The 23,018-nt window shown below is 41.8% G+C and overlaps 1 protein-coding gene across 3 annotated transcripts in view; it reads left to right on the forward strand.

Annotated features, from left to right (window-relative positions):
* The window catches only part of MAP3K5 (mitogen-activated protein kinase kinase kinase 5), a 418,652-nt gene that overhangs the window by 229,793 nt on the left and 165,841 nt on the right, over nucleotides 1–23,018 (forward strand). For all 3 annotated transcript variants that reach the window (XM_033937504.1, XM_033937503.1, XM_033937502.1), the window contains one exon: nucleotides 10,039–10,088. In XM_033937504.1, coding sequence (XP_033793395.1) covers nucleotides 10,039–10,088 — 50 coding nt within the window. The remainder of the gene's footprint in view (nucleotides 1–10,038; nucleotides 10,089–23,018) is intronic.

Genomic DNA, 23,018 nt, shown 5'->3' on the forward strand with positions numbered 1-23,018 from the left:
AAAAAATGAAGGAAAAAGCCTCAGAAAGGGCCCTCCCACCTCACCAAAACGGCTCAAAGAGGTGGTGGAGCGTTCACCTCACTGGCAAAAAAAACCTTCTGATAAAGTCTTATGCTGTGCTGTAATGTGCCAACGAAAATTAAATAATAGAGGAAATAGTCCACTTATCTTCACCGATCGGCATAAGACTTTATCATGCAATGAAGGTTTTTTTGCCAGTGAGGTGAACGCTCAATCACCTCTTTGAGCCGTTTTGGTGAGGTGGGAGGGCCCTTTCTGAGGCTTTTTCCTTCATTTTTTGGACTGAGTTAGGTTTATGCTGTTCCTGTCTTACAATTATGGGACATCTTCACATATGCTAGGTATGCCACTGGCATCTGGAATTCCTGGAGAATCAGACCAGAAGGAATAACCTAAGACTTTCTGAGCTTTCTAGAGTCACCTCTTCTTTTCCTAATGGGTATGTTTAAAAAATACATGGTGGATGTTAGAAGAGTATCCCTTCCAAGGAGCAGATAGTACAAAATGGATTATGAATACCGTATGACGATGTTAACTGCTATGAAATATTGTAGATTGGGAAGGTTTATGATACGGTGGAAACCATATGTTGTTTGGTGTGAACGAAGGGGGGTGCTCTGTATAGCTGTTTCATAATATCACTAGTGTTCTTTCCAGGATCACTGGGGGGGAGGGGGGGAGGTTGGGGAGGTTGATAGTATGTATGTTGATGTGTTAGTTACTTTGTATCAAAGAGTCTTGTTTCAACTGTTTTTGCTGTACTTTTATTTTTCAGATTTTTTAATAAACTAAAACTTAAAAAAAAAAAAAAAAACCAAAAAAACATGGTGGATATTTTGAAACTTTCTTCAGAATCACTGCCCCCTATTACTAAGACCCAGTACATGCCAAATTCCAGGGGAACTGGAATTCGGGTGTGTAGCCCAAAGGAAGAGATATAAATGTAACTGCTTTTTTGGAATCCTTGCTGGAAGTTATTATACAGAGATGTACACCGGTATTTGCTTTAGAGCTATAACACAACACATTATTAAAACTTTCTTTTAGACATTTGAAGACTTTGTTTATGGGATTGAATGTACATATATTTCCTGATTTAGTTTAAGAGATTGGGTATAAAACTTTGGTGTCTATAAAGCCAAAGTTCAAGCTCTGGAAGCTAATTTTGTGCTCTGTTTTCCTTGTTCATGCTGATATTATATGAGGGTAAACAGTATCAATTTTTCAAGTCCAAACAATTAAGAGGATTTTCTTTTATCCAAAGAAGATGTCCATGTTAATATTGGTGTATAATCCTACATGTTCATTGTTAGGGTAAGCTGAAGAAGTGTCTCGGTGGGTGGAATATCAGATTATTTAATTTGTTTTTTCCTTTTTTGTCTCTTTATCCTTAATTTTTGGATCCTATTGACATGTGGATGAGAAATTATTTTTTTTATTTCTTTCTAAGGTTCATATAAGTATTGTATAGGTTTCAGATTTCTATTGTAATTCAAGGATTAGACTTGACTTGATATATTAAATTTAAAACTATAAAAAATATTTTAAAAAAGAAATTTGTTAAATGTCAGAGAAAATATATCCACCAAAATTTACTATTGTTAATGTTCTCAAAAATACCATTTAATGACATTTTGCTGTTAACGAAGTAAAATAATGCATTATTTAAATGCATGATTTGAATAATTAAATAATGTCTAAGTATTGTAAAGAAAACTGAAGCTATACAAATCAGCACAGGTGTGAATTATTCTGTAATGGTTCCAAAACAGATGCAGATTAACATTTCAATGACAGGCAAAAAACCTGCAAAGATGAATTCAGTGATTTGAAAGGAACATGAAATGAGCTAAAATATAGCATGAAAATAAAAAACAGCATTTGTGTTTAAAAAAAAAAGATCACATTGAATTTTTAATAGCAAGAGCTAAACATACATTGTTAAATATTCCACATCTAAAATCTTTTGCATGAAAAGAAAATCCTGAGAATGGTGGAAGTCTGAACACTGCCGATTTTATGAGAGCGCAGTGCAGTGGCTGAGAATGTGAGAGCAATGTTAATGCCTCTTTGAATAGTCTTCAGAGGATTAAAATGAAAATTCTTCTTGATTACAGTTTTGTTATCTGCACAGCTGTGACTGAAGGAGTAGTAAAGGCTCCGCTGCTTTCACTGGAAACAATGGTGGTTGCAGTAGAGAAAGCAGTTTGAGAATGCCAGACCCATTTATAATACTGGCTTGCAAAGATGCAAATTGTCATAGGACGAAGTCCTCAACTTCCTTAAATGAAATCGATCTTTTGTATTTCAGCAGAGAAAAAGGACTAGTGTTTTTCTTTGTCACTTAGGCCTCCTTTTACGAAACTGCAATAGCAGTTTCTAGCGCAGGGAGCCGTGCTGAATGGTCCATGCGGTTCCCAACGCTCATTGAGTTCCTATGAGCGTCGGGAGCAGCACAGGCCAGTCAACATGGTTCCCTGCACTAGAAACTGCTATCGCAGTTTCGTAAAAGAGGGGGGTTAGGCTTTGATGTTGACTAGCTTTGGCAATATTTCTATATTTCTGTTTCAAAGTTTTCTTTGTACTGTATTATTATAAACTAGTGTTTAAGCCCGTTACATTAACGGTTGCTAGAATATATGTCTGTCTTTCTTTCTGTCTCTCTCCCTCCTTCTGTCTATCTTTCTTTCTTTCTATCTCTCTCTGACCCCCTGTCTGAATTTCTTTCTGTCTCTCTCCCTGACCGCTGTCTTTCTGTGTATCTGTCTTTCATTCTCGTGCGCTGCCTGCCTGTTTTTCTGTCTCTCTCCATGGCCCCCTTCTGTCTCCCCCCCCCCAAAGCAAACTAAGATTGCTCCCTGGCCCCCTTTCCCTCTCACCCCCACACTTCTCTGTGCAGCAGCAGCAGCATTTCCCCCCTTCCCTGTGCAGCAGCAGCATTTCCCCCTTCCTGTGCAGCAGCAGCATTCTCCCTTCCCTGTGCAACAGCAGCAGCAGCATTCCCCCCCTTCCCTGTGCAGCAGCAGCATTCCCCCCTTCCCTGTGCACCCACCCCTTGCCTGTTCCCCCTGTCCTTCAGTAGCCCTTCTCCCTTCCTTTTACCTCCCCCTTCCAGCAGTACCCATTTTGTTCTCCCTGTCCTGCAGTAGCCCTTTTCCCTTCCTTTTACCTCCCCCCGTCCAGCAGCACCCCTTCCCTGCTCCCCCTATCCTGTAGTAGGCCAGTCATCAGTAGCGCTTCTTATTCCCCCTCCCCTCTCCTCCCTGGTCTCACACAGCCGTTGGCAGGAAGCGACGTCGGCAATGGGTAAAATTGGTGCTGCAGGCTCTTCTTATGCGCCGCAAATCAAACCGCCACAGACTCCACCACCGCGCACGCGCCACACATAGAACACGGCCATGGAAGCACAAATCATGGTGGTAGGGATCACGCCATTTCAACTATGCATGCGCGGGTAAGGGTTTTATTATATTATATTCAGAGTTAAATTAAAAAATGAAAATGATTAATGGAGTAGTCTAGAACAAGAAATGAAAAAAGTGTATCCATAAATTTCTTAAAAACTTGATAAGGAGTTTGACTGAAATGTCAGTTTTTCTAGTTGCCACACAAAGAAAATATATAGAAATAAAACAAAATATCAAAGAAATAAGGTGATACCTTTTTATTGGACTAACAATGCATTTGTTTGATTAGCTTTTGAAGGTAATCCTTCAGATCAGAAATACGCAAGTGTTGACAAATATCAGTATAAGTGAACCATAAAAGCATTCCGATGATAGTCTCACAGGAGGAGGAAGAGGTGGGCAAAGTGAGAAACAGGAAAGGTTAGGATGATGTGTAACAGAGGGCTAGATGCACAAAGCACAGTCGTTAAGAAAATGCGGGTCACTATTGGTTGGTTTTTTGGGGCCAATTTCCAAACAATGATCCATGCTCAAAAGGCTTCCCATGCAATTGAGTTGAGTCTGATGTCTGTCCTAATCTTGCCCCACTAGTTGTTGGAAAACCGATTCAACACATGCACAGATAATCCTGAACAGCTGAGCTGCAGAGGAAGCCCAGAAGCAGCCTCCTGCTGTTCAGCTGTTCGGGGTAGGAAGCCTTTTTTTATGGAAATGTGTGTTACAAACGTACAAAAAATAAATAGAACCAAGAGAGGCTGTTAAATAAATCTATATCCACATAGTACAACCTCAAGAATATAGGATAACAAGTCCAAGTGTTACTCTTAAGGGAGAAAAGACCTCAGTGTCTAATAGGGAAAATCAAAGCAACCCATATAGACAGGCTAGTTGCAAATATCACTTGCAGCCAGCAGACACATCCTCGGTCAAAAACTCCCAAAAAGTTGAGGACACAATTTCATAGTGAATTTCAACAGTCTTAATTCTAAGTCTCAAAAAGTTTTCAAAAAAACACTTATCTGAAAATTGTTGTCTTCTCAATCAAATTGCAAACACAAGAACTTGATCCTGGAGCTTGGAAGCAGGAGAAAATCACTCCATAGGAGACAAACTCAGAGCATAGCAGCTACTAAATATCACCACTAGCATAATCCAACAGGGTTCCCTGTTTCGCTGGTGCGCTTCTTCAGGGATTTGAGCATCGATTCGCCCGCTTCAATTTCTGTCAAGCGGGTGAATCGATGCTCAAATCCCTGAAGAAGCGCACCAGCGAAACAGGGAACCCTGTTGGATTATGCTAGTGGTGATATTTAGTAGCTGCTATGCTCTGAGTTTGTCTCCTATGGAGTGATTTTCTCCTGCTTCCAAGCTCCAGGATCAAGTTCTTGTGTTTGCAATTTGATTGAGAAGACAACAATTTTCAGATAAGTGTTTTTTTGAAAACTTTTTGAGACTTAGAATTAAGACTGTTGAAATTCACTGTGAAATTGTGTCCTCAACTTTTTGGGAGTTTTTGACCGAGGATGTGTCTGCTGGCTGCAAGTGATATTTGCAACTAGCCTGTCTATATGGGTTGCTTTGATTTTCCCTATTAGACACTGAGGTCTTTTATCCCTTAAGAGTAACACTTGGACTTGTTATCCTTTATTCTTGAGGTGTTACAAACGTACAACATCTGCCCTGGTATCAATAAATCAGCAGGAGGGATGCCCATTCCCTCTTGCCATGAATATCACCCCCCCCCTGTGCCAGCCAAAATTGGCAGAAGGTATGCTCACTCCCTCCTGCCAGGTGGACTGCGTCCCCCCACTGAACTGACCCCCTCTCCTTCCCTTCCTAAAAAAAAAATTGGTAGGAGGGATGCCTACCCAGTTAATTCTGGGATGCATGGGGAGGGGCCTAAGGTCCTGATTGGTTCTGATGCCTAAGGCCCTTCCTCTGACAAAAATGGCCCCTCCCCTTAGTGAAAGCCACCAAGAACCACCCATTCTGACTTGGACAGTCGGGAGGGAGTAGGGTGGAAAATAACCAAAGGAGCCAGGTGAGCTTATTAAGGTCACCTGGGTGAAGAGATGGTCAACGGAAGGGTAACCTGCCTTGATGGCGGTACCCAAACTATGCCAATCATGTAATCGTTTGTAGAAATTGCAGTTAAGTTGTAAGGTACCAATGGCCCCCATCCTACCACTACCAAGGATATCAATGGAATGCCTTCAGGGTTATCTTATAGCCAGTTTGCTACAAATGTTAGCGAGTTACTGAAAGGTTTACATGTTTATTGGTTAGGTAAAGTTGATGTTAGAATATTTATATGCTGTATGTATGTGTTGTGGCCACCATATATAAATTCAATCTTTTTGGAAGAACTCGGGGACAGGGACAGTGTCTTATTTTTTCAAGAAGAGGAGGGGACCAGGGAAGAGGGGGAGGCTGGGATAAAAAGAGGCCTAGATGCTGCCTACCCTATTTGTGACTGTCAGTTCCAAAAAATGCTTACAAAAATTGAATATTTTTCTTTCTTTCCAAATCTATAAAATCTATAATGAAAATATTTTACAAATGTGCAGGGACAGAAAGTGCTAAAATATGCTAGTGAGGAATGAAAAGTTTATAGAAGCAAATGTGAAGATTCAGTTTTTCAGGAGGACACTAAACATAGAAACATGATGGCAGATAAAGACCAAATGGCCCATCGAGTGTGCCCATCCTTAATAACCATTATTTCTTTCTCTCTCCGAGAGATCCCACATGCCTATCTCAGGCCCTTTTGAATTCAGACACAGTTATACCTTTTGAAACCCACACATAACAAGGCAGTTGTCAAACACTAAATACCTACAGAGGTTCTGAACATCAAGAGTATTAATATGAATTAAGCTTCTTAATATGGTATTGTTTTACTGAAGCAAGTGTTTTCTCATGCAATAAAGAGTATAAACTAAACTATTCTTTGTTTCTGGAGACATGATGAACAGAACAAAAACAATAAACTGAATATTAAGCAACCCATTTCTGCAGAGTAAATCTGTTTGATCTCATTTGGGCATCTTTTTGTAAATAAAAGTCTTACCATAAAAGTTTGTGGGACTTCATCTTGAAATGATGATGCTCATATGTCTGTATATGGTTAAAAATATATATTTCCCTAAACATTTGGTGATTCCAACCATCCAGTGTTGGCCTACAAATAATTTTTAACCAGGAGCAATTTTCTCTCCAAGATCTCACCCCAGTAGCAAATTGGAAAATTATCCATGAAGTCACAAAGAACCTGAGAATAACTTCTTAAGATCTGAGACCTTTCTTGCTGTGATTGATGTGAGGGCTTATGCAGCAAGACTCAGAAAAGACAAATCAAAATAGTGTTCATGAGTGGATAGCTAGGAACCACTGCTCTCTAGATCCTCCCACAAATTAAAACTATCCTTCCCCTCGCTAAAAGGCATTTCCCACACAGGAAAGCTAGGGAACTCCCTCCACATCAAAATCACTGAGCTCTGGAACAACCTTACCTCCCCTCTTCGGAACTTGAGCTCTCTCCAAGTTTTCCGCAAACATCTGAAAACCTGGCTTTTCTCAAAAAATGTAAGTCTCCCTCCAACTTAGAATCAAGAAAACTCTTATATCTTGGCATCCCAAGTCCTCTAAATTTTCTTCACACTTCTACCTCTAACCCTCTGTTGTAGTTCCTTCCTATTTCTCCTACTGTAAACCGCGTCGAGTTCTACGAACATGGAGATGATGCAGTATACAAACCTAAGGATTAGATTAGATTAGATTGTGGATGCCTTTCAAGAGGCTCTGCTCAGACAAATGGTGATGGAACCCACAAGGGAAAAAGCAATATTGGATCTAGTCATCACAAACGGGGAGAGTGTATCTAATGTACGAGTGGGTGCTCACCTGGGAAGTAGCAATCATCAAATGGTTTGGTTTGATATAACAGCTAAAGTAGAAGATGGCTGCACAATACTAAAAGTCCTAGATTTCAAACGTACGGACTTTAATAAAATGGGAGAGTACCTGAAGAAAGAGCTATTAGGATGGGAGGACATAAGAGAAGTGGAAAAACAGTGGTCTAAGCTGAAAGGAGCAATAAAAATGGCTACGGAAAATAAATAAAACAAGAGAAAAAGGAGACGGACATAGTTCTCCAAACTAGTGCCGGAGAAAATAAAGGCAAAAGAGTTGTCGTTCCTGAAATATTAAAAAAAACCAAGAAGAGGAGTGCAGAAAGGACTACTGGGTGAAACTGAAAGAAACCAAGAGAGAGATACGTCTGGCGAAAGCGCAGGCAGAAGAGCAAATGGCAAAAAATGTAAGAAAGGGAGACAAAATTTTTTTCAGATATATCAGTGAAAGGAGGAAGATGAAAAATGGAATTGCTAAACTAAAATATGAAAAGATGCTAGTAACCGATATGTGGAGAGTGATGAGGAAAAAGCAAATGTGCTAAACAAATACTTCTGCTCTGTGTTCATGGAAGAAAATCTTGGAGAAGGACTGAGGTTGTCTGGCAAAGTTACATGGGAAAATGGAGTAGATTCTGCGTCATTCATGGAGGAAAGTATTTATGAACAACTTGAAAAACTGAAGGTAGACAAAGTGATGGGACTGGACGGGATCCATCCCAGGATACTGAGGGAGTTCAGAGAGGTTCTAGCGGGTCCTATTAAAGACTTGTTCAACAAATCTCTGGAGGCGAGAGTGGTTCTTGGAGATTGGAGCCGAGTGGATGTGGTCCCTATTCATAAAAGTGATCACAGAGATGAAGCGGGAAACTACAGGCCAGTAAGCCTCACTTCAGTTGTTGGAAAAATAATGGAAGTATTGCTGAAAGAAAGGATAGTGAACTTCCTAGAATCTAATGAGTTACAGGATCCGAGGCAACATGGCTTTACTAAATGTAAATTGTGTCAAACGAACCTGATTGAATTTTTTGATTGGGTGACCAGAGAACTGGATTGAGGACAAATGCTAGATGTAATTTACTTAGATTTCAGCAAAGCCCTTGGCATGGTTCCTCATAGGAGGCCCTTGAAGAAATTTGAAGTGCTGAAGTTAGGACCAAAAGTAGTGAACTGGATTAGAAACTGGTTGATGGACAGACGCCAGAGGGTGGTGATTAATGGAAGTCGCTTGGAGGAAGGAAGGGTGACTAGTGGAGTCCCTCAGGGTTCGGTGCTGGGGCTGTTCCTGTTCAATATGTTTGTGAGTGACATTGCTGAAGGGTTAGAAGGAAAAGTTTGCCTTTTTGCTGATGATCCCAAGATTTGTAACAGACACCGAGGAGGGAGTGGAAAGCATGAAATGATCTACAAAAGTTTTTTTTTTTTCCATGTTCAGGTCTCATGCCTAGGCTTCTTTATTTTTTGTTCTAATTTTTTTTATTAGATTTCTAGGTTTTTTTTATCCAATAAAGGATGTTTCATAAGGTTTCACTTCCATAGGGCTCCTTTTATCAAGGTGCGGTAGGGGTTTAACGCGCGTAATACAACGCGTTAAATCACCTGCCGCGCTAGTCGCTAACGCCTCCATTGACGAGGCGTTAGTTTTTTGGCTTGCCACGGGGGTTAGTGCGTGATGAAATGTCCGACGCGCTAACCCCGCTAGCGCACCTTGATAAAAGGAGCCCTTACTGTTAAATCTCATTTCCTGTTATACTCGTGTTATATGTGCATTATTACAGTGCTTGTATGTAATTTTGATAGAGATCAACATATAGGTCCTATTTAAATAACACTGCATACCCAAATATTGTAATTAGATGAACAAATTAAGCCATGTACCATACATCATAAAACAGTATAATAATTTATTCCGCAATACCGAAGATTAAGTTTCAAAATTAACACGATACAACATACAACAAAAATAAGTAAGATCTGCCAAATCTACTTCACAGATAACCCATCCTCTTTATTTTCTAAAAACCAAGATCTCTTAGAGATCCGACATGGGCATCCCATTTATTCTTAAAATCTGGCACGCTGCTGGCCTCGATCACCTGCACTAGGAGCTCATTCCAATGATTAACCACTCTTTCGGTAAAGAAATACTTCCTGGTGTCGCCATGAAATTTTCCACCCCTGTTTATCAGTGGATGCCCTCTTGTGGCCGAGGGCCCTTTAAGAAAGAAAATATAATCTTCAACCTCGAAATAACCAGTGATATACTTAAATGTCTCAATCATGTCTCCACTCTCCCTGCGTTCTTCGAGAGAGTATAGCCGCAATTTGTTCAGCCTTTCCTCGTACTTCAGTTTACAGCCATAATTTTGAAATAGCATGTTTTTTGCTATCTACCTTAACTTTTTCCAGGGAGATTATTCCATTGAAAAAATTGTGCATGCATAAACCTGCAACTTTGATATTTTTACACTCCCCCACCCCTGCCAGAAATTGTATTCTTGCTAGATTATAAGAAATTTAAACTTTTAAACAAATTGAGAAAAGAGACCTCTGGTGTGATGCATTTTTTCAGCTGTTTTCTCTCCAATTCTTCAGTCCTGGATCTTTATAGTGTTATATGATAATGTAAACAACAATTTAATTTTCATCCATTTTCTGTATTTTTCTATGTTTTAAACAAATATTTTCCTCTGTTACAGAAAGGTATTCATGAATGGAATTTCAGTGCTGCTTCCATCAGAGGAGTAAGGTGAGTTCCTACTTTCTTCGGATTGTCACTAATTTGCTACACTTATAAATAGATTTTGGAAGTTAAACACCATTGGCTAAGAACAAACATTTGCCTCATTGCCTTAATGTGCTGTAAATTAAATATTTCCACTGAGAAACATGCAGATTCACAGGGATGGTTTTGTTTTGGGGGGAGGGGTTATTTTGAAGGATGTCATCAGAAGTGCTGCCCGATTTGCTGATTCAAATCAATTCAACAATTCACTTCAGTAAATTGATTTGTTTTCTAAAAAAATTGGATTCGCTGATTCATTGAGTCCTGACATACCTATGGGTCTCCTAAAGCAGCAGCAGCAACAGCAGTGGCTGGCCAGCAGAGGCAGTGCTGTGAACAGGCTGCTCCTGGCTGGCCCCACCAGGGCCTTCCCTCTTCCGTGCCACTGATGATGTGGCAGAGGGAAGCCCTGGCAGGGCAGGCCAGAAGTAACCTGTTCAGAGCGCTGCCTCTGCTGGGTAGCCACCGCCATTGCTGCTGCTGCTTTAGGAGACCCAGAGGTATGTCAGATCTCACAATGCAGGGGGGCTGGGGGGGTCAGGAGGGAGATGCTGCACAGGGGGATATGAGGGATGGAAGGGAGGGATGAAAAGCTGTTGCACGGGGGGTAGGGAGGAAAACAGCTGCACTTCGGGAGTGGGGGGGGAGAGAGGTTGGACATGGGATGGAGGAGAGGGAGAAATCCTGCATATGGTGGAGGGGAGGAAGACATGCATGAAGAAGAGAGAGGGAGAAATGTTGGGCATAAGATGGCAGGCAGGGAGAGATGGTGCATGGGGAGAGAGAAAGAAATGTTGCACATGATAATGGAGGGGAGGAAGGGAGAGAGGTTGCATGGAGGGGAATAGAGAGGTTTGACCCAGGGCACAAAGCAGGGAGAGAGAGAGATGGTAGACAGTGGGAAAGAAGTAGAAATGTTGGATATAGAATGGAAAGGAAGGTACAAAGACGGATGGTGAGCACAGAGAAAGAAGAAAATGTCAAATGGGCAGGAGACCCTGGTGAGTAAGTTAACAGAAACCAAACAGAAACTAGAGCCTGGGACCAACATGATTTGAATAACAAAATGACCAGACAGGTAAAGGTAGAAAAAATAATGGTATTTTCTACTTTGTGATTACAATATGTCAGATTTGAAATGTGTATTAGAGAATGACATGGTGGATGTTACCCGCGGGTAACCCGCCAAAACTGTGGTGGGGGGGGGAGTGCTCACTGCAGGTACGGGGACAAGGCCATCCATTGCCCCGTGGAGCGGTGAAGGTCTTGTCCGCAGTTAAGGAAGGGAATGCGCGCGGCCCCCTCCCTCCTTCCTATTTACCCAAATCTATCTATCTCCCTCCCCCTTATCTTTGCGGCGCGTTGTAAGATTGAGTAACTTGTTCAAAGCCATCAGAGCCTGCGTGCGTCTGTGGGTGGAAGCTTCTCCTCTGACGGAACTTCCGGTTGTGTCAGAGGAGAAGCTTCTGCCCACAGACGCACACTACTGTACGCAGGCTCCGACGGCTTTGAACAAGTTACTCAATCTTAAAACGCGCCGTAAAGGTAAGGGGGAGGGAGGGAGATGCTTGGATTGTGTGAGGGGTGCCGAAGAGCGATGAGGTGGCGAGAAGGAAGGGGGTGGAGGAAAGGAACAGATGCTGAAGGGGGGTGGAGAGGAACAGATAGTGGGGAGAAGATGCTGAAGGGAAATGGGGAAGATAGAGTGGGGAGAAGACGCTGAAGGGAAATGGGGAAGACAGAGTGGGGAGAAGACGCTGAAGGGAAATGGGGAACAGAGAGTGGGGAGAAAACGCTGGAAGGGAAGAAGACAGATGCCAGACTATGAGGGAAGCGGAGGGACGAAGATGGGTGCAGACCAATTGGGGGAGGGGTGAAGGGAAAGGCACAGTAACAGAGCAAATGGAAGACGCAGTGAGAAGACAGACAGTGGATGGAAGGAATTGAATGAGAAAATGAGGAAAGCAGAAACCAGACAACAAAGGTAGAAAAAAAATTCTATTTATTTTCTTTTTTTTTTTTTTTTTTTGCTTTAGGATAAAGTAGTATATTAGTTGTGTTGATAAAAAATTTATAAACAAAGCCCTGCCAGCTGAACATCTCTTTCTCTAGTTCAGCAGCCAGAACTTTGATTTATAAGGAAGGAATAAGCTAAATATTGCAGTACTGAGGCTTGTATGGATGGGGCGGGGACAGTGATCGCGGGGACGGGGCGGTGACGGGGACAAATTTTTCCCCTGTGTCATTCTCTAATGTGTATGCTGCCAGATCTTGTGTCAGACAGCAAGCGTGAGCTAGGAAAAGTCTTTTTATTTTGTTTATATCACAGCACAGGTGTGGGGTTGGAGAGGGCAAAGAGAACGGGCGGGTGAAGAGGCTACAAAATAAACCTGCCAGGATGTTTGAAAAGAAAAAACACCTGATTGGGTGGGAAAAGTGAGTTGACTTGAAAAATCAATTCAATAGGCCAAATCGAACCAAAAAGTTTTTCCCTGAATAAGGCAGCACTTTTCACAGCTACCTTTCTGAGTTCCCAGCTTGCTTGGAACATTTTCTTTATTTATTTTTGGTAAATCTCTTGTTTTATAAGACTTTATTTACTGTAGCATTCCATTATTTTTTTTTAAAAAAGCTGTTTTGAACACCAGGGCAGTATCATACAGGATTGTTTTAGTAGCACTCTTTTTAATGCACTTTGGGCTCCTTTTACTAAGGCGCGCTAACGTTTTTAGCGCATGCACGAAATTATCGCACGGTACACTTCTAGAATAACGCCAGCTCAATGCTGGCGTTAAGGTCTAGCACGTGCGGCAATTTAGCGTGTGTTATTCCGCGCGTTAAAGCCCTAACGCACCTTAGTAAAAGGAGCCCTTTGTGTCCATTTGCATAATTTGTCAGCTACCTATATGCAGATGTTTGTGTGCAAATTTCCTGACTGGAAAACATTATGTAGGTTACACAGTGCAAAGGCAGATAAAACCTGACTTAAGAACAGCTAGAACAAATGCATGTTTACATCCCCTCCCACCTGTATAGGTTTGTCTGTCCACCATGTAAACAATATCTTTCAGTCAGAATTATAGAGACTTCTAACATGGCAGTTACCTCTAATCTTTTCCTCTTCTGATCAAATCTTCCCTAACTGAATTGCTTTCATCTCATATCTGTTGTACTTTGTTTGGCATATTTTCAGATGAGTAGTTGTCTTCAAGGTGTAAAGAACATTTCTAATGAAAGAGGTACTAGCGTGGATTCCCCTGGTATCAAATGCAAGTTAGGTTAAAACTGAACTGAATATATTCCCTAGTGAGGATTGGTTCTCATAAAGTGCTGCTCAGCAACCATATCCTGGGGGAGAGGAAATGGCTGCAATGAAAGGCCTGCACTTCCCTGTTAAGGAGATGCATGGGGCTGGGAATTTAGATGCTGCAGTACAACACTGCATAGTTTTTAGACTGAGTAAAACCTTTTGTCTTGTATGTTCTGCGTGTTTCTCTAGTGTTGGTCACACATCTCTCTGTTTATCAGTATCATTAGTAGCTAAGAACGATTTGCTTATTTTTAAATATCCCTATGGAGCAAGCCAAATAAGCTTATGCAGGAAAGAGATGTGGCAGCTGGTGCTAAGAAACAAATGTGGGAAATGAAGCAACCAGGGCCAGGAGTACAGATTGTTGCAGATTTAAATTTAAGAGATAATCCGCTCTCAGCATGAAGGTTTATGTAAAAGGTTTGTATGTATGTCTTGTGTATTTATACATAGAACATAACAAAGAAAAGACCATATGGCCTATCCAGTCTGCTCAGCCACACCAAATGTTAATCTCTGCAATCCCTTTCTTTCCCTTAGAGGTCATTCTGTGCATGTCCTTCGTTTACCTGATATTAGATTGTCCTTGTCTCTCCCACTTCAAACTAGCCAAAAGAGCCTACAGTGGTCTCCACTTACACAAAAACATGGGAGACGTTTTTCAGCACTGATGCATGAAAGAAAAGGTGGACTCATTTAGTGTTCCATTCTCAGTGGTGCTGGCTTTCCTCCAAGCAAATTTCTACAAAGGCCTCACAGTGGCATCTCTTAGGGTCCAAGCTGTGGGCCTCTTGAGCTTCAGAGCCCAAGAACACAAAGCTCTCCTGGCTTCTCATTCCAACAAAGCCAGATTCCTAAAAGAGGCACCAAGGCTCAGACCACCAGTAAAACAACCGTTTCCGTCATGGAACCTTAACGTAGTCTTGCACAGACTCAGTCAGGCTCCATATGAGTCTATTCAAGAGGCACCATTGATGGATCTTACCGTTGACTGTTTTCCTAATGGCCATTACGTCTACAGGCACTGTTGTGCAGGGAGTCCTTCCTCAAGATCACAGAGCTGGTAGTTTCCTTGTGCAAAGTCCCTTCCTTTTTGACGAAGGTTGTATTGACTTTCCATGTCAATCAAGAAATAAGTTTACCAGCGTTCCAGTCCACAGGGTCAAAGAAAAGGACCAGATTCTGAGAAGTTGTTGACTCTGCTGTCTAGGACGTCTTTGAGTTGATAATTATATCAATGCCTGGAAGAGTATTAAGAGGAGCGTCTAGAGGTACTGATGTATCATCGTGAGAAATGAGTTTGTGAAGCTTGTACCTTAGACAAGGTTGTCATGCAATCATTGTGTTTATTTTTTTTCTGTAGCCTCTTCAATGCGATTACCAAAAAGATTGTTCCCTGGACATGGGATATTGGAAAGGCGATCTTGGACATCAGTACATAATTCCGAGATCCTGAGTCAAGCTTGGCTGCACATTGCAGTGGACACTGCTGGTGTCTAGGAGGTGACATCAAAGGCATCCAATGTGAATTTGACCATATATTTTCTGGTCTCCATCAAATTATTGATCAGATGTTGGAAAGGTATGAGCTGTCTGATGGAAGATATTGCTCAAAGTCTGGCAACTGTTTAATCAAAAACTTCAAATAAAAGGTCATGCAACAGTTATAACTGAATATTCTGTTAGCCAACATCATTGCTTGGAATACCCGTCTGCCATATTTTCCAAGGTTTTGCCCTCTCTGCCAGCTGGAGTACTGGCATTCAGTATGTAAGAGAGGTGTTTGCTCGTTTTAGGACTGACTCAACTATTATTTATTTATTCATTTATTTAGCCCATCCACCCAAAGGATCCCAGAACGGGTTACAGGAGTACATTCATAGTATGGGTAGGACAATCTTTAGTGAGAAATACAGACTTTACAGCATTTACAGTATAGACAAGGGGGTTTAGGTTACAGCATTTACTATAAAGACATAACATACAGACTTAAGATACAGACTTAGTAGGCATAGGGTGGATTAAATTTCAGTGTTTACAGTGTAGGTATAACATAGCTTTCCTAGCAGGTGGGTGTATCTTTGTTGTCGGAGAATGTGGTGGTAATTCAGGTTATATTTGCGATGGCCTGTGAGTTTAGAGATGTCGTTTAGACACGGGTTGTTAAGGAGCTGGGTTTGTAAAGAGAGAGGTTTTCACGGCTTTCCTGAAGCTCCAAAGACTGTCTAGTGATCTAATGAATGGGGGGATGATGTGCCATAATCTGGGTATGTAATGAGAATAAGAGCATCTTTGGGCTGTCTCAGATGTGAGCGAACGGCCAGGTAGCAGGATCAGCTGTTTTTCTGTTTGAGATCTCAGTGATCAGTTGGGGACATAAGTTTGCAGTTTTGATGCTATATAGTTTGATGTCATCTTGTGGAAAGTCTTGAAGGCTAACACCAAGGCTTTGAAGGCACATCATTTTTGGATAGGCAGCCAGTGCATGGAAGTTAGTGCAGGGGTGACATGGTCGCGGAAGCCAAGGTTTTTTAGGAGTCGGATTGTGGCATTTTGCACCCCTTGGAGACGGGAGAGTGTTTTTGCTGGTAGGCCCACTAGTAAAGCGTTGCAGTAATCTAGTCGGGATAATACAAACGTGTATAGTAGCTGAGAAAAATCGCTTTCTGAAAAATAGGCGCGGAGGTAATAGAAAGAGGAAGGCACTATTTTTGATACATGGTCTGAGAGCAACAGGTTTGAATTGAGAATCACACCTAGGCTGTGGACGTTGTCTTTGGCTGTGAGGGTGTCATTTCCTCAAGAAAGAGATGGGCGGGGGTAGATGCAAGTGACCTTGTGTATCCAGAGAAGTTCTGTTTTTAATGTGTTTAGCTGAAATTTATTTGCAGTCATCCAGTTTTTTATTTCTGTTAGGTAGCAGTGAAGTTTTTTTTAGTTGTGCATCTCAGTGTTGACCTAGGGGGAGGTAAATTTTTATGTCGTCTGCATACGAGTGGATTTTGATTTGATATTTTTCTGCGATGTCAAGTACTGGTTTGACATTTAGGTTGAAGAGGAGTGGGGATAGTAATGCACCCTGGGGCACTCCATAGCATAGAGGTTTTGGTTCTGATAAGGAGGGCTCCAGTAGTACTTTCTGAGACCTTTCATTCAAGAAGGAGGAGAACAATGCCAGTGCAACATCATGGATTCTGATCGAGTGTAGTCTGGATAGGAGGAGTGAGTGATCGATAGTATTGAGGCCTGTCAAATCCAGGACAAGACTGGATTCTCTATAAAGTGTCCAATTTACACGGAGCTATTGGGACAGATAGCGAGTTTTCCCAGTTTTTAAAAAGGGCTTCCTTCATAAGTTTGTGTAATGGCACTTTGATGCAATACTTAAGCTACTGTTTATAGTCTGCTCTGCTCTGCTCGAGGCTCCTCCTCAGACTTCATGTTAATTGGGTGTGCTTTCTCCATCTGTCTAATGGAGTTGGTAAAGGAAAGACTTTTAGGTGGGGATCTGTGTTGAGGAAGAAGTGGTGAAGGCTCCGATAGTATCCCACTGGATTAATTAGCAGAAAACTCTGGGTATTCATCTGAAGAGCGTGGTGACAAATCAGAGTCCCAGAGTCCTTGATGTCAGCTCTTCTATTATTGGAGGGCTGAGGAAAGCATTGAGAGAGTGATGAAGAATGTTGAGGAGAATTTGGTGTACTCAGCTTTCTAGAAGATGATGCATGCATTGAGCCTCCAAGATAGACTGCATGGCTGATGTTCAGACTGGGCTGAGGTTGGGAGTGATGATGCAGAAGAGTGCACAGGGTAAGACTGTAGTAACCCAACCAGTTCTTGCTGCAATAGCATTGGAAGCTGCTTTTGCAGGGATGGTGCCAGTACCGATATTGACAAGAATATATTAGGTGCTTGTTGAGTTGAGTATCAAGGCATTGGGGAACTCTGAGGCTACACCAATTGTAAAGATAGGGATTGATCATTTGTGTGTTGGAGCTTGGAGTGTGGCAACGGAGAAGATTTTGCCTGAGACGAAGCCTATGCATGCTTAATAGGGGATCCCCAAAGCAAACTACTGGGAACAATCTCAAAAAGAATGGGTGAGCCAAAAGTAAAATAATCAAAGTCCTTCCTTGCATCAGAAGAGAAGCTTCCGCCCACACACGCATGCTACTGTTTGCAGGCTCTGATGGCTTTAAAGAAGTTTCTCAAAATGTGCCGCAAAGGTAAAGGGGAGGGAGGGAGATAGATAGATAGATTGGGGTAGGTAGGAAGGAGGGAGGGAGGGGGCCGCGCGAGGGGTGCCGAAGGGTGGTGAGGTGGCGAGAGGGAAGGGTGGTGGAAGAAAGGAACAGACGCTGAAGGGGGGTGGAGAGGAACAGACGCTGAAAGGAAATGGGGAACAGATAGTGGGGAGAAGATGCTGAAGGGAAATAGGGAAGACAGAGTGGGGAGAAGACGCTGAAGGGAAATGGGGAACAGAGAGTGGGGAGAAGATGCTGAAGGGAAATGGGTATGACAGAGTGGGGAGAAGACGCTGGAAGGGAAATGGGGAATAGAGAGTGGGGAGAAGACGCTGGAAGAGAAGAAGACAGAGATGCTAGACTATGGAGGAGCGGAGGGAAGAAGATGGGTGCCAAACCAATTGTGGGGAGGGGTGAAGGGAGAGGCACAGTAACAGAGCAAATGCAAGATGCAGAGAGAAGACAGAAAGTGGATGGAAGGAATTGAATGAGAAGATGAGGGAAGCAAAAACCAGACAACAAAGGTAGAAAAAAAAATTTCCTATTTATTCATTTTTGCTTTAGGATAAAATAGTATATTAGTTGTGTTTATAAAAATTTATAAACAAAGCCCTGCCAGCTGAACATCTCTTTCTCTAGTTCAGCAGCCAGAACTTTGATTTATAAGGAAGGAATAAGCTAAATATTGCAGTACAGAGGATTGTATGGATGCTGCGGGGATAGTAGTTGTGGGGACAGGGCGGAGACAGTGGTTGCAGGGACGGGGATGGGGTGGCGACGGGGACAAATTTTTTCCCCATGTCATTCTCTACTCTCTACCAGCTCCCTCGGGAGCGCATTCCAGGCATCAAACACCCTCTCTGTAAAGAAGTTCCTAACATTACTCTTTAGTCTACAACCCAACCTCAAATTATGCCCTCTGGTTTTATCATTTTCCTTTCTCTGGAAAAGATTTTGTTCTGTGTTAATACCTTTCAAGTATTTGAATGCATAATCATATCTCCCCTGTCCCTCCTTTCCTCTAGGGTATACATATTCAGGGCTTCCAGTCTCTCCTCATATGCCTTTTGGTGCAAACCTCCTATCATTTTTGTCACCTTTCTCTCGACTGCTTTAAGTCTTCTTATGTCCTTTGCCAGATATGGTCTCCAAAACTGAACACAATACTCCAAGCGGGGCCTCACCAATGACCTGTTCAGGGGCATCAACACCTTCTTTCTTCTACTGGTTACGCCTCTCTATACTAGTGTTGTCCAATTCAGGGAAACCTTTTTTGATTCAATTCACTTTTCCTGCCCAGTTGGGTGTTTTTTACATTTATAAAATAAGTGACTATTAAAATGTGCAAGAAAAATAAATTTATTAATGTTGATTTTAATAGTGCATAAAAATTAAATTCTGTCAAATAGTTTCATTTCCCTTGCATCACTTTTTAACTACAGCATAGTAATATTTGGGCTTCTTTTTTTTTTTTTTTTTTTTGTAGCTGCATATTGTCATCTTCAGTGTGTCACACACATGAACACAGTCTTGTCAAGTGTGTCACAACAGAAGGCTGAGAACCACTGCTCCAACCACTAAGCCACCAGTTAGAAAAGGCTGGGGAGCAAGGAAGGTTGTAAATATCAATGTAGTACTTCTGTTGACTCACGTTCGTAGTACAGTCTTTCTAGTTCTGGAGTCATGGAGTCATGGTTTCTGTGCAGTGTTCTGTTGTCTTCTCCTGGCTTAACATTTACATATCACATACACACAGTTTTTTAAAATACATTTCTGTAGAACACAAATGTGGACTTAGAAACAAGGCAGTTCCATGTTTTAGCGTTTGCCAAGCCCAAACCCTAGAGTTAACATTCTGAGCTTAAACCATAAATACTTGTGTTGCCGATCTTTGACATGTCTCACTCTATTACATGTGTCACTCTCGTACAGCTCTAATAAAACTGTCAGCATAATCTCCTCATAGTCTATCTTTGCCTCTCTGCCTGGAATCTACAGTCGGGCAGTCTCCCTTAAGGCACTCATTTATAAAAATTTAACCCCCTTAAGTTGTAAAGCTTTAGGGAAAAAGTTATTTTGCAGCACTCTTGTTTAGGATGTTACACTAATGCAGAAATAAATACATGGAAATGAATTGCTTTCTTGCAGTATAATTTTCTAATTATGGCATCCAGTTAAACACATTTGCATTTACTTAGTGTTATAATTAAAGCAATATGCCAAGACATGGGATAAATCTGTTACATTTCCTGCCCACAGAAAAAGTCACAAGTAACTATAAACATATTAATTTAAACTGTTTTTTAAATTGCTTTCATTCTGTTATTATATGGGCTAGAGCAGGGGTGTTAAACTCAATCACATAAGGGGCCCAAAATCTAAAACATAGGCTAAGTTGTGAGCCGAATTTTTTTATTAAGATAGTTAGCGGTCAGTGCACCTTCATAAAAGGACCCCTTAGTCTTAGTAGAAGTATAGGGTTACAGCTCTGGCAGGATACACATTTCAAATCTGACATATTGTAATCACAAAACAGAAAATAAAATTATTTTTTCTACCTTTTGTTGTCTGGCCATTATTCAAATCATGTTGGTTCCAGGGTCTGGCTAACTTCTGATAATTCGCTTGCCAGGGTCTCCTACCCATTTGTTGTTTTCTTCTTTCTCCATTCTAACCATCCATCTTCCATCTCTGTCCTCCCCTTCTGTTTCCCTTCCCTTCCACCATCCCCAGATCCACCATCTCTCCTTTTTCAACTACCATTTCATCCAGCATCTCTCCCTCCTTCCCCACCACCCCAGGGTCCATCTCTCCCTTTCTCTTCCCAACTACCCTCCTATCTAGTATTTATAATCCCCTCCACACCATTCCTTGTTTCCAACTTCTTTCCCTTTCTGTTCCTTCCCTCCCTCCATCCCATTGTCCACCATCTCTCTCCCTCTTCTCTGTTTATAGACCCATTATTTCTTCCCCCCCCTCAGTCCGGCATATGCACGTCTGTTTGGACCCCTCCTTCCCTTCCTCCATGTACTTCTACACCAGGACCCAGCGCCTGCCTCCCCCCTCCCTCCACGAAGGCCTGCTGTTTTCCCCCTTCTTTATACCAGGGCCTGCCTTCTTTCTAGTGTCTTCCGGCTTCCGAGTCTCACCTTCAAAGCAGCCAGCTGTAGCGAACCTAGCAGGCTGCTGTCGGCCTCCGCAGCACTTTCCCTCTGCCACGGGCTCGCCCCTCCTCTGACATAAAGGATCACGGCATAGGGGATGTGCTGCTTAGGTCGCCGGCAGCCTGCTAGGTTTGCTACAGCTGGCCAGTGATCCTCTGCAGGCTGCTTTGAAGGTGAGACCGGGAAGCCCGGATGGAGGGAGGGAAGGAACAGAGGGCCAAATTGCGGCCCAAAGCAAATTACCCTACGGGCAAAATTTGGCCCGCAGGCCTAAATTTGATACCCCTGGGCTAGAGGCATACGTGCCATATAGAGCAGATGTTGGAGTGAAGGCAGCAGTAGTAATGCTGGTAGAAGAAATAATAGTCATAATTGGCAATCCCTTTTCAGTTTCAGTATGGAGTAGAGGAGTAGCCTAGTGGTTAGTGCTGCAGAAAACTGGGTTTGATGCCCAATTCAGCTCCTTGTGACTCTGGGCAATTCATTTAACCCTCCATTGCCCCTAAGCACAAAATTAGTACCTTGCTATAATAATATATACTGCTTTGATTTGTAACCACAGAAAGGCAGTGTATCAAGTCCCATTCCCTTTTCTGTTTTCTTCCTCGATTCTTCCAATACAGATACCAGGGGTTTTCCATACTTTACCTTTCTTCATTGAGAAAATTGTCCATTTAACCCTACTATTTCTATTTTTTCGGTTTATATCTTTTCATTGAACAGCAAGTAACAGCATTGTATCAGAATCAACATAAAGCATTATAGTTGAGATGATGCAGTAATGTAGCAAAGCTATCATACACCAAAATATTTTGGGGGGTTTTCACATTGTATATCAACAAACCCTTTTTCTTCCCTTGTTATCCACCCACAGATCCCCAACACTGACCTAACTCATATGGGAGACTTGGCTTTCTCTAGTCTCATGTTTTAGTATAGCTTATCAAACCTATCCCCCCAGTTCCTCTTTATTATAGAATCTTTTAATTACTTTTTATACTCTAATATAAACTGAGACATTTAGGCCCAAAAATAGGCCAAAAATGGGGGTCTTGGATTATTTTTGGGTCCTCCTTGGCTCTCACCTCCTTCCAGACCCATTGCAGGGCTCTCCAGGCCTACCTTATGAGGTGGTACTGAAAAGTTTTCAGCCTATCAAACTTCCTAAATTTTGAGCATTATTTTGCCACTGTAGCTGAAAAGAGTGTTATTTTATTTTGCAAAGTGACAATTTGCTGCATTTTAATGCTTTGTTTTGACATTGTTTCAGATCATTGATTGAACCATGTCAACGAAAAGTGTGGAAATTTTAAGTGTGGAGCATTATGAAGTTACTATTCATGCTGAAGAAAACTCCAAAGTTAATCCATGAGTGTATGATGCAAACATTGAGTGACAAATGTTCATCATACTCTACAGTGAAGAAATGTCGTGCAAATGTTCACCATGGAGATTTCGAGATCGAAGATACAGCAAAGTCTGGGAGGCCTCAAACAGTGTCAACTCCTGAAATTGTTGATTGTCCATGACCTGATTTTGGCAATCGGTGAATATCAGATAAAACAATTGCTGAGACACTACAGATATTCAGGGAACATGTTGGGTGTATAATCCACGAGCAGTTAGGTATGCAGAAGCCGTCAACCAAGTGGATGCCCAAATCTTTGGATGCTGATGAGAAACAACATGAGTGGACACTTCCAAGTTGATTTTGCAGCGGTTTGATTTTGCAGAGGCTAATTTACTAGGGCTTATGGTGTTTGTTCCCCCCCCCCCTTCCTTTAGATCCTTTTTCCATTGTTTGAAAGATGTTCTTTTATTTGAAATAGCCTCTTTCAACCTCAACTTTTAACCATGCCAGCTGTTTGGCCTTCTTTTCATCTTTCTCCATACATGGAATACATCTGGTCTGGACTTCCTGAATTATATTTCTAAACAAACAAAGGAGCAGTGAAGGAACACTGAGATGTAATTCCTTGATTGTAGCAGCAGGTGCTGCTTTTAGATTTTTTTTTTTTTTTTTTAGTTTTTAATTTGGTTTTCTACCATTTTCTTCATGTTATTGTTTTCCTTTTTAAAGTTAAATATCAGTGTAGTACATTTCAAAGTATCTTCTTCCAGTTATTAAGCCCAAATTTGATGAACATCGTGATCACTTTTGCCAAATGACTCTAAC

The sequence above is a fragment of the Geotrypetes seraphini genome, chromosome 3, assembly GCF_902459505.1.
Source record: "Geotrypetes seraphini chromosome 3, aGeoSer1.1, whole genome shotgun sequence".
Taxonomy (NCBI): Eukaryota; Metazoa; Chordata; class Amphibia; order Gymnophiona; family Dermophiidae; genus Geotrypetes; species Geotrypetes seraphini.